The following is an 11,931-nucleotide window of genomic DNA, read 5'->3' as shown; positions in this document are numbered from 1 at the left end:
TGATACTTATTGCTAAATTTTCCTTGTGAAAGTTGTTTAGCAATGGACAAGGGAGTCAGTTTGCCCACATGTGTGCTGACTCTGCGTATTTTCCCCCTGATATTTGATAATTTGAAGGAAGACAAAGCATATCTAACTGTGGTCTTGATTTGCATTTCTCTAATGACTGGAGAGTGAAAATCCTGTATCTGGTGTCATCCTTTCTAGCTCTCCTCCCGAAGCTACCTCAACTGCCCTCATTACTCAGAGTGACAACTGGATGGAAGGACTTCATTTGTTTTTTTAAAAAATAGAAATATATATTACATTTATTTGTATTTTAACAACCCACATTGTCAGTTTTTAATTATTCCTCATTTATTTCCAACTTTTTTTTTTTAATTTTTGGCTGTGTTGGGTCTTTGTTGCTGTGCATGGGCTTTCTCTAGTGGTGGCGAGTAGGGCTGGGGAGGGCTACTCTTCCTGGGGCGCACGGGCTTCTCATTGCGGTGGCTTCTCTTGTCTCAGAGTACAGGCTCTAGGTGCGCGGGTTTCAGTAGTTGTGGTGTGTGGGCTCAGTAGTTGTGGCTCGCAGGCTCTAGAGTGCAGGCTCAGTAGTTGTGGTGCACGGGCTTAGTTGCTCCGAGGCATGTGGGATCTTCCCACGGCTCGAACACATGTCCCCTGCATTGGCAGGTGGATTCTTAACCACTGCGCCACTAGGGAAGCCCTGCTTTTTTATTCTTAGTATCTGGTGCAGACCATTACTCCGCATGTTTTCTATGAATGCTCACTATAGCCCTATCTACGAGGTGGGTACTATTATTAACTCCACTTCATGTGTGAATGAGAGGAGACTTGGAGTAAACTAGCCTGTCCAAGGTCACACCAGGGAGGTGATGGCAGAACCAGGGCTTGAACCCAGGCTGACTCCAGAGTCCATCCTCCTAATCACTTAATGAACTATCTGAATCTAGGAAGATGGGGCCCTGGGGGTCTCCTCTTATTAAATTTCAGGCAGCCCTGGTTCACCTTGCAGCTCCACATCATTCTGGGCGTGGCTACCCAGGTTGTGTTTCAAAAATACCTTCTCATTGAGGGTTTGAGGATTGGGGTAATTCCAGGGCATCCAGGGCCCTGCCTACTGCCACCTTCAACCTTAATTGATAAGGTAGAGAGCCTTTCTCATTTACCTAACTTGTCTTGTTCACTTTCTGAGTAGCTGTTAACCTGCAGGAAAAGTGGGTGGGATCGAGGCAAAACAAACAAACAAACAAAAACAGCAACAAAACCATCCTAACCGTATTCCTAACCTTACAATGTCCTAGTGTTATGTTGTCATTTGCAACATCAGGGGATTAGGGGGGTTGTTATATGCATGCATCATGATTTTAAAACAGCAAACAAAGAAAACAACCCTAAAGCAGTGTGCTGTTTGCTGTGAGAAAAACAGAACTGGAAATGTGTTCAAAGATGGAGTCCATCTTCAGTTTCCCCATCTTGCTTTGACTGCCCCACCTCCTCCAAGCCCCACTTCGCCATCTTCCAAGACCTGCAGAGATCTGGCCTTATGACGTCCATAAAACTCTCCTCTTTTTTTTTTTTTGTCAGTGCCACGCGGCTCATGGGATCATAGTTCCCTGACCAGGGATTGAACCCAGCCCCTCTGCAGTGAAAGTGCTAAGTCCTAACCACTGGACTGCCAGGGAATTCCCCAAACCCTCTTCTTTGGAAAGGATTTGAAGTCTTGGAGAGAATGTAAGAGACAGTTTCTCTCTTCCTCGAGTATTTGCATTTGAACTTCAACCCCAGGGGTGGCATGAAAGATTTGTTTCCTGCTCAAGGAATTTCAGACAGTAGCAAGTAGGAGGGGAAAGAGTCGTACAGGAGGGGATCCGTTAGGGTGTCCCTGTGCTTAGTGCACACAGTGACCCACACCTCCCAGGGACGATCGTCTTCCTTTAGTTTAGTAATAATAACAATAGGCATATGTGGCAAGTGCTGTACATGCATCATGTCCTTGAACCCTCACATTTGCCTGTGAAGAAGGTTCCCCATTTATACATTAAGAACTGAAGACCCACAGATGTTAACTTTCCCAGGGACACAGAACTAGTACACGGGTGGAGCTAAGACTTGAACCCAGGTCTTTCTAACTCCAGACCCTGAACTTGTAGGATTAGTGCCTTCATAATGAAATGGAGGAACTTCACTGCCTTGGTTTCTTGTTTCTCAAGAGTCAAACTTGAAAAGCTGTCAGGGAAGAGCTCCAGGCTACATTGTGGGTCCACGATTGTCTTGCAATAGGCACTTCCCAAACCTGACCTGGGACACTAAATGCAAAAAGAAGCCAGTCCTCCCGTGTTTACCTGGCTAGTTCTGGGTATAGGTTCTCATTCTTCTAGACTCCTCCTCCCTGTGCCTTCTAAATCACACTCAGAGTGTCACCCTGCAGTGCTCACTCATGGCATTTATAGACTTAACCATGATGCCAGCCTCTGTGTTGAGCACTTACCTCCTTCAATCCTCACAATGATTCTGCCAGGAGGCACAGTTATTACACCCATTTCAAAGATGGAGAAACTGAGTCCCAGAGACTCAGGCCACATGGAGGTAAGCAGCAGAGCTAGGATTCAATACCTGGCCTGTGACTCCAGAGTGTACCCAATGCAGCCCCCATCTCTGCCCTACCTCCTGGGTGGTACCCTTTCTCCCATCAAGCTCGCCAACTCTTTCTGATGTCTCCCTGTGTCTGTCTTCCTAGTCTGGATGAAGATGGCAAGTTCCTCAGGCTCCTGGCTCTCCAGATGCTTCATCACACTTGTCTTCCTCCAGCTGCCTTTGCATGTGTCAGGTGAGAGTTTCTGTACCTCTTTCCCTGCCTGGGACATCTGACAAAAGGAGTTCCAAGAATAAGGAGGCCAGGCAGGCCCAAGGCCTTATTTCTTCTTGGGTGCATGCTCCAGAGGGCGGGCCGGGCTTGGCGAGCCTCAGTCTCTCTCCGGGGGTCACGCAGTGCTGAGCGAGAACTCACATCCAGTTTAGGCTCTTTGCCACTTGTCCTAGAGCCTCTCCTGCTGTTATTTTCTTCGTTAGTTCTTCTTTCCGTCCTTCTTTCTCCCCTGTCTAGACGTTCGGCTTGCTGCTGTAACGCCAAAGAAATTGTTTTGCCCCTGCTGGTAAGGCTCAGGCAAAGAGTTCGCTGACTGCTGTTCTATCTCAGAGTGAAGATTTGAAGGGGGAGCAGATGGGTGCTCATGAGAAAACTATAGCGGTTCCTGAGGAAGCACCTCCAGTTCTCCAAAGTCTCAGGCAGTCTCTGACCATTGAGATTGTGGTTGAGATGCTGAGTTTGACTCATTGTCTTCAGGCAGGACCATTGAAACCAATCCTGAGAGATAAACATCTCACTTTAAAGTCATTCCTGGGTCATCTGGGGTTTGAGTCGCTGAGAGAAGCAGAGAGCCTCACCAATTTGGCTGGAGGTCTCTCTCAAGGTGATGGAGGCAGTTGGGATGTGCCTGAGTCACCTGCCATTCGAGGTGGGGCCCTTGCCATGGAGAAGCTCTCCGAGGGTGGTCACAGGTGGTTTCTGTTTCAGCCCCATCTCCAGGGAGGTTCTCCTCATCAGCTGTGGCTCTTGCTGTGATCGTGCCTGTCCTGGGGATTTTCATCATGGTGGGCATTTACATCATCTGGAAGCAAAGAAGGTCAAAAGGTAACTCAGTGGTAAGGGAGCCCAGGCTGGCAGGAATTGGTACTGAAGCCTCTCTAGGAGAAGGCTGGGAGGAAGCAGACAGAGACCTAACAGTTATCCATAGGTTGTCCGGGAGAAAACTGGTAGAGCTGTGTTCTGGGGACCCACATTGAAGAGAGGATCAAAGAAAGTGCAGAAAGCTCCCGGGCAGAGCTGTGAATTAATTAGAAGACTGGCATGATGTCAGTCTTCTAATTAATTAAGAAATCCAGGGCTTCCCTGGTGGTGCAGTGGTTGAGAATCTGCCTGCTAATGCAGGGGACATGGGTTCGAGCCCTGGTCTGGGAAGATCCCACATGCTGCGGAGAAACTAGGCCCGTGAGCCACAACTACTGAGCCTGTGCGTCTGGAGCCTGTGCTCCACAACAAGAGAGGCCACAATAGTGAGAGGCCTGCGCACCGCGATGAAGAGTGGCCCCCGCTTGCCACAACTAGAGAAAGCCCTTGCACAGAAACGAAGACCCAACACAGCAAAATAATAATAATAATAATAATTATTAATTAATAAACTCCTACCCCCAACATCTTAAAGAAAAAAAAAAGAAAGAAATCCAATCATATCCATTGGATAAAACCCTCATTAATATGGTTGCATTTCATGGCTCGCAGGGTTGCCAAGGACCTTGAAAGTCACATAACTGAACACTCCTTTCCCTGTCTGATGGTTTGAAGACCCTCTAATCCTTTCTAATGGTCACACACCCACAGCGACAAGGAGCAAAGTCCTGCTCAGGCAGCTTGTGGTCCCTTGGACAGCTCTGCCTGTTAGAAAAGGCCCTTCCTTAAGCCGAGCTGACATCTCTCTCTCTCTCTCTCCCTTCCAGAGAGGCTTCTCTATGAACACGCAATGGAGGTAGGTGAGTGTCCTGGGTTGGGCAGGTATGTTTCTCTGTTTTGTTCATTTTTGTGTCCCCAGGGCCCACTAATCTAAATTCCAGACCTGAAGATCCCAGCATCTGCTGGGTGGTGATGGTGGTGGTGGTGTCAAAACCTGTTGTTCCCAGTTTCTGCTGACTCTTCCTTGTAATAGCTTGCCTTCCAGTATGTTTGGTGATTTTGTCTCTGAGCTTATGGCTTGATCTTATCCTGGGGGAGTCATGTAGGTCTAAGGTAGGGGACCCGTTTAGTCATTCAACAAATAATTGATAATTCTCTGCTAAGTGGTGCAGACTATACCAGATGCTGGGGACACAACAGTGAGTGAAAGCGGACACGGTCTTTGCCTTCTTGCAACCTTCTGTCTAGTCAGGGAGGTATACGTGCATTAAATAATTACACACATAAATGTGTACAGAAACCACAAAAGGAAGTTCTGAAGGCTGGGAAGACGGTGACTGGGTGGAAGCAACCAAACTTCAGGGATGGCAAAGGAGTTTCCAGATGAGGTTCCCAGTGATGTTTGATCTGGAAGACAGACAGGCATGGGGGAAGAGGGAATAGGACACCACCCACAGCAGAACAGCTTGAGAAAGAAATATGGTGCAAAAGTGAGGGGAAAGGTGGCAGAAGGTGCTGCTGCAGAGTTAGGCGGGGACCAGCATGTGAGGCCTTGCAGATCCCATGAAGGGTTTTCGTCTTTCTCCTCAGAGCTGTGGAGAAGCTGCGAATGGGCTATCCTGACCAGAATTGTGGTTCCAGAAAGCTCTCTCTGGCTGCTCTGTTGAGAGGAGACCAGAGGGAGCAAAACAGAATTTGAGGGCAATTTGGGCCACTATTTCTGGCATCCAAATGAGAGAGATGAGGGCCTGGATCAGGGAGGTGGAGGTGGAGATAGAGGCGGACAGGTTCAAGAGTCCATAAACTCAATAGGAAGCAGGGACCCTCAAGGTAATGTCACAGAATCTCATTTTCTTTTACTTTCCTTCCTCTAGAAAATCTTCTCTCAGACCATGCAAAAGAAAAAGGTAATTATATATATAGAATAAGGGGTAGGGAACAAATAACATTTTTTCTCCTACATAAATGCTGATGGTTGTTATACATACAATATATATGTGGTGTATGTGTATACACACACACACACATACACACACACACCACACATATATTCTCTGTTAATACCATTGGAATTTATTTTCTAATATCAAGGGGTTATAGGGTTGTTAGCAGTGGCTGAAGGGATGCCTGGGGTCAAAATTCATAGGTTCCTTCATTGGCTTTCCCACCAATAACCTAAAAAGAAGATTCATATACTATTTTAACATATATTAAAATGGTATTATAGGAGGATCCATACAATCTTTGCATTGAGAGAGGTAGTGTGATACAGTGGAAGGGGCATAGGCTCTGGAGTCAGCAGCACCTGGCTCAGATCTGCCACTTACTGGCTGGGTTAAGTTGCTTTACTGCTCTGAGCTTTGGTTTCCTCATCTGTAAATTGGGGATAATAGATCTCTTCACCCGATTATTTTCAGGATTAAAAGAGACAACTTAAAAAAAACCCCACAAAACTCCTACTACAGTGCCTGAAACCTTTCCCTTATTGCCATTTTGTCTTCATTGATTGAATGTTTGCTCTGGGCCACTGAGGGTAAAAGACAGACACCCCAGGTACCAAAAAGCAGGTGGGGCTCTGCCCTTTGAAAGTCTAGCTGGGAAGACAAGTCACTGGCTCAGAAATGGCTCCACCTGCAGTGATTTCGGCATCTCCTACCTTCCCCCCTCACATCTGCTCCAGGCTAGTTAAAGCATGCAGGTGCACACCTCAGGGACACAATGACCGTCATGTCCTAGAAGGGAAGGAACAGTGTGGTGTAGTGGGGAAGGCCTCCAACTAGGAATCAGGCAGACTTGGGTTTGAATCCTGCCTCCTTGGCCACTTACCAGCTGGATAATCTGGATAAATTTCCATGTCCCCTCTGAGCCTCAGACCACCAGTCTGTAAAATGGGAATAATAATTATATGCACCTCATATTGTTGAGTGGATTCAGGGCCTACGTCATAAAAACAGGATGCACTAAATGGAGGCTATTGGTAGTGGGAATGGTAAAAATAAACTGTTATCTTGTTAGGGGCCATATCATATTCAGCTTCACTGCCCCAATGCCCAACACCTAACATATGCCCAGCCCTTAGCACAGGGCCTGGCAGTGAACTCAAATGTATAATTTCAACTCTGTGGCAGGGCCAATGCTAAGGGGAAATGTGGGCAGATGACCCTTCCAGAGAGGCTGCAAGTACTCCCCCAAAGCACAGAAGCATATGCACATGTCCCAGACCTTCTGGGGTCTCCAAATTTGTGTTTCTCCACAGTACTTCAGCGGGGTGGGGGGAGGTTAGTGTAGAGAATAACAGCCCACATCAGTAAGCCAGTGGTAGGCCTTCAGCTAGTTTTACACCATAGATATTATAAACAGTTATAAAAGGGCGGCAAGGCATACCCTCATGGACACTCAGTTACAAACATATTGGAAACACTCATATGAACAGCGGAAATGAAACCAGACAGACAAAAGGAAGGGAAGAGGAACCAAAGTCAGGGTAGTCCAGGTCATCTGGAAAGTAGCACCAGCACCGGTGAATTCCCCAGTCTGCCCTTAGGGGGATGTGACTGTATTGGGGGCTGATAGGATTGTCATCTTTCTTTCTGTGGGGGGGTGGGGTTTGGGGGCTGGGGGGCATGGAGGTGGAGTGATGAGACTTCCTGGGCCCTGGGGATAAAGTGGCAGGATCTGCTCAGTCATGCCTCTTTCTCTGTTTTTTTAGGACGTCTCTATAAAGCCCTCAGTAAGTTCTGCTCCTCATCCGTGCCACAAATCTCCTTCTGCTGACATCTTTGCTTTATGATGAGAGTCTCAGATTCACCTCCTGGGGCAGAAGAGAGGGGGCAAGGATACTTCAAGCATGAGGGTTGGGAATTTCCTGGCTCCCTAAGGCCTCTTATTCCTCAAATATTCTGTGCTCCTCTTTCCTGCACGATTGTTATGTAGCCACTAAATGGGAAATGTTTTAGCAAGAAGAGAGATACCTTTCATAGGTGAAGACATCTGGGAGACACTTGTATCACTCAGGCATGACGTTCCCTTCAGTGGGATCCAAGGTAGATGGATCCTCATTCAACTGAATATGTGGAACAGGGCTTCTCCACCTGTTCATGTATGAGAACCTCTTCATAACAACAAGAACCCCAAATCCTCAGACATGATATGTCTATTTGATTTTACATTGAGAAAACATGCATAAGAAAATCTAATGGAAATTAGTAATAGTTTTAAATGAACTTATATTTTATTCTTCTCCCGCAACGTCTACATACGTTTATGTTGCCATCACTGACATGTGTGAGATGTGTTGTTGATTCAATCTGCAAGCCAGGCTTGGCTCCCATAGGGACTCGCTGACCCTCTGCAGTATCTCTGGGGACCCCAGGACCATGGCTGGGAGCCATTGCTGTTGGAAACACTGTCATGGGGAAAGTTCAGGGTATTGCTAGTGGGAATCTGCTCTGGGAATGTGGTTGGGATGGGACTGGAGCATCACAGGCCTGTACAAGCCCTCATTCTGATTTGTCAAATTGTTATTCTTTAGAGAAACTCCGGCGTGAACTGAGTAAGTTCCCCTGTTCTTATAACTTCTATACCAACTTATGTTGATTCTATGTTTCCAGTGAAAGCTCACTCCCCTTGTTTCTTCTTTTGTAGAGTTAAAGAGAGCTGCAGCAGACTCAGGTGAGGTGCACTCTCCCTGTCCCCCCACTCTACCTGCCCCCACTCCACCTGCACCAGGAGGTCTCCATTTCTCCATCACTTTAACAATCCCTTTTTCTGTCTTTCAGGCTGGAGACGGGCCCGGCTACACTTTGGTAAGTTGCACCAGTTTAATGGATCCACATTTCAGAGTCCATTGCTCTGTTCCTTTGGAAGGCAGACTGTAATTAAAAAAAAAATTTAGGGGCTTCCCTGGTGGCGCAGTGGTTGAGAGTCCGCCTGCCGATGCAGGGGACACGGGTTCGTGCCCCGGTCCGGGAAGATCCCACATGCCGTGGAGCGGCTGGGCCCGTAAACCATGGCCGCTGAGCCTGCGCGTCCGGAGCCTGTGCTCCGCAGCGGGAGGAACCACAACGGTGAGAGGACCGCATACCGCAAAAAAAAAAAAAAAAAATTAAGTCAAATCTGTTTATCTGCTTATCAAATTTTAAAAATCTTTGATTCAGAAAGTCTCCCTTCTTTTAGAACACTGATAAATATTTGGTTTACTCTTCTTATGGGTTTTCTATGATTTTTGAGATTTTTCTTAAGTTCATTGGTTGCTTGTATTTTATCTTTTTGGCTTGTCTGCACCTGTCCTATTCTGGCTACTTTTCGATTTGTGGGGACTTTTTCTATATTAACTCTTGGTCCTATTTTTCACAAAATATTTTTCTGAGTTTTTCATTTGCATGTTAATTTCCTCATTGTATTTTTTTTTTTTGGATGCATGAGTGTTTTATTTTTCTGTAGTCCAATCTATGCATCTTTTCCTGTGTAGTCTTTTCTGTGCTTTCGGGTTGGGAAGTCCTTCCTTTCCCGCTGTTGGATAGATAGATAGATAGCCAGTGCTCCTATCTCTTCTTTCTATGCATCTGCCACATCCTTCTTTCTCTGAAGATCAGTTTCCTTGGTGGGTGGTGATTCTCAGAGAAGAGAGTGAGTTGGGCAGATGCCTCAACAATGTAGACTAAGAAAAGTTTTCATAGTTTTATTCAAAAAGACTTGCACATCTCTTTTCAATTGTTTCCTAGTTTGCATGTTTTGCTGCTGTTTGAACGAGACCTGTTATTTTCACTGCTTTGCAGTCCTTCTCCATTTTGCAAGCTGCTCATCCCCCTTCTGTTCACAGGGTCTTCCTTCAGGCAGGAAAAATATAATCCATGAGTTGGCCACTTGAGAAAACACCGGGTCACCTTGGTTGGAATTCTGGGAACATAAATACTTTTCACTCTCACAGTCTGACTCATTCCCACTACTTTGACTGAGTACACATTTCATGTATTTAACTCTCCAAGAAGAGCCTGTTTTCCATACTTGGGGAAGGAGGGAGACTCATTGTGACCCTCATAATCCACAATTTTAAGGAAGAATCCATCTCTCTATTTTAACATTTTTAATTTTATTTATTTTTGGCTGCGTTGGGTCTTTGTTGCTGCATGCAGTCTTTCTCTAGTTGCAGCGAGCAGGGGTTACTCTTCATTGCGGTGTGTGGGCTTCTCATTGTGGTGGCTTCTCTTGCTGTGGAGCACGGGCTCTAGGGCACACAGGCTTCAGTAGTTGTGGCATGCAGCCTCAGTAGTTGTAGCACACAGGCTCAGTAATTGTGGCTTGTGGGTTCTAGAGCGCAGGCTCAGTAGTTGTGGCACACGGGCTTAGCTGCTCCGTGGCATGTGGGATCTTCCTGGACCAGGGATTGAACCATGCCCCCTGCATTGGCAGGCGGATTCTTAACCATTGTGCCACTAGGGAAGTCTCTCTATATTACCATGTTAAAATGATAATTATAAGCAATAATTTTAGCTAAGAAAATGAGCGTCACACACTCACTGTGTGAACAAGGCACTATCTCATGCATTAGCTCATCAAATCTGCACAACAGCTCTCCAGCATATTATTCAGTGCTGCTATTATTCCCACTTTACAGATGAAGAAACTAAGGTTTGGAGCTGCATAACAAGCCCAGGGTCACATAACTAGCTTGTGGCAGAGCTGGGACTCAAAACATGCTATCTAGCTACAGAGTCTAACATCAAAGCCTGTTTATTATCATGCATTAGATTCCTTTGGACCAGCAAAGACAAAGGCAGTATTTCCTAAGGATTAAGGCAGCTTCACAGATGGGTGAGAAATGTTTCCTCTTTTACTTAGTAGACCACCAGCAGATCTAGGAGACTGGAAGACAGTTTTCTTTAGTTCCAGGACATGTGAAGGTGAGGGCACCATAAACTAAAATGGGCCGATGACAGTGGTTGCAGACCTAAGGATGATTATTCCCTCCAGAGCTATTCAAAGATCGCTTGAGACCTAGCCGTCTCAAACGTCACCTCTCTGTGACTCTCTGCAGTGATGGTGACCCTGGACCCAGACACAGCACATCCCAAACTCATCCTGTCTGAGGACCGCAAGTGTGTGAAGCTTGGAGACACAAGGCAGCCTGTGCCCAACAACCCTCAGCGATTTGACTTCGTAGTCAGTGTCCTGGGCTCTGAGTACTTCACAGCTGGCTGTCACTACTGGGAGGTGTCTGTGGCAGACAAGACCAAATGGGCCCTGGGGGTATGTAGTGAGTCAGTGAGCAGGAAGGGGAAGGTCACCGCCTCGCCCGCCAATGGGCACTGGCTCCTGCGACAGAATCGCGGGAATGAGTACGAGGCCCTAACATCCCCGCAGACCTCCTTCCGCCTGAAAGAGCCCCCGCGGTGTGTGGGGATTTTTCTGGACTATGAAGCAGGAATCATTTCCTTCTACAACGTGACCAACCAGTCCCACATCTTTACTTTCACCCACAGTTTCTTTGGCCCCCTTCGCCCTTTCTTTGAACCTTGCCTTCATGATGGAGGGAAGAACGTGGCACCTCTAATCATCTGTTCTAAACTCCAAAAACCGGAAGAATCAACTGTCCCCAAGCCAGAAGAAAAAGGCCTTCCTAATGGAGACGTGGCCCTGCAGGTGGACCCTCTTCTGCTCCCCGCTCAGGCACCAGAGCTCCTCCCACTCACAGATATGATCCTGTCCTGGCCCACTGACATTGGCCCAGCCCTGCAGGGGCTCAAGGTTCCTTCTTTTTAGGGATGAGCCTCATCACCTGCTCCCCGGACCCTCCAGCCCAGTGCCCTGGATTTCAGTCTCTTGGCCTAACCACCTGATTCTGGACCGTCTCTCCTCCTTTCCCCCAGGCCCCTTTGTGGTTTCTCTTGTACCAACTTTTTCCCAGGGCTCAGTTCTAAACCATGTCTTCCTTCTGGGGACTTGAAGTTTGCATTGCCCTGGAAGAATGCTTGAAAACCAAATGATGGGAATTCCCTGGCGGTCCAGTGGTGAGGACTCCGTGCTTTCACTGCTGAGGGCCCAGGTTCAATCCCTGGTTGGGGAACTAAGATCCCACAAGCTGTGTGGTGCGAGCAAAAAAAAAAAAAAAAAAAAAAAACGGGAGGAAAACCAAATGAACAATCAAGATTAGGTTTAGGTGGTGGTGTTGAATGTGTGTCACTGAGATACAGGGGCTC

At 47.0% G+C, this 11,931-nt stretch overlaps 1 protein-coding gene across 1 annotated transcript; it reads left to right on the top strand.

Moving 5' to 3' along the window:
- Positions 1-798: 798 nt before the first annotated feature.
- Positions 799-11,559, top strand: ERMAP (erythroblast membrane associated protein (Scianna blood group)). Its single transcript, XM_081214819.1, has 8 exons — positions 799-2,839; positions 3,503-3,697; positions 4,561-4,593; positions 5,608-5,664; positions 8,265-8,285; positions 8,378-8,404; positions 8,512-8,538; positions 10,770-11,559. Exons 1-8 carry the CDS (start codon positions 2,749-2,751, stop codon positions 11,492-11,494), a joined length of 1,176 nt encoding a protein of 391 aa, XP_081070945.1. The 5' UTR covers positions 799-2,748; the 3' UTR covers positions 11,495-11,559.
- The last annotated feature ends 372 nt before the right edge of the window (positions 11,560-11,931 follow it).

Source organism: Mesoplodon bidens (assembly GCF_964165515.1).
Source record: "Mesoplodon bidens genome assembly, chromosome: 2".
Classification (NCBI taxonomy): domain Eukaryota; kingdom Metazoa; phylum Chordata; class Mammalia; order Artiodactyla; family Ziphiidae; genus Mesoplodon; species Mesoplodon bidens.
This window is presented reverse-complemented; position numbering and strand designations above follow the sequence as displayed.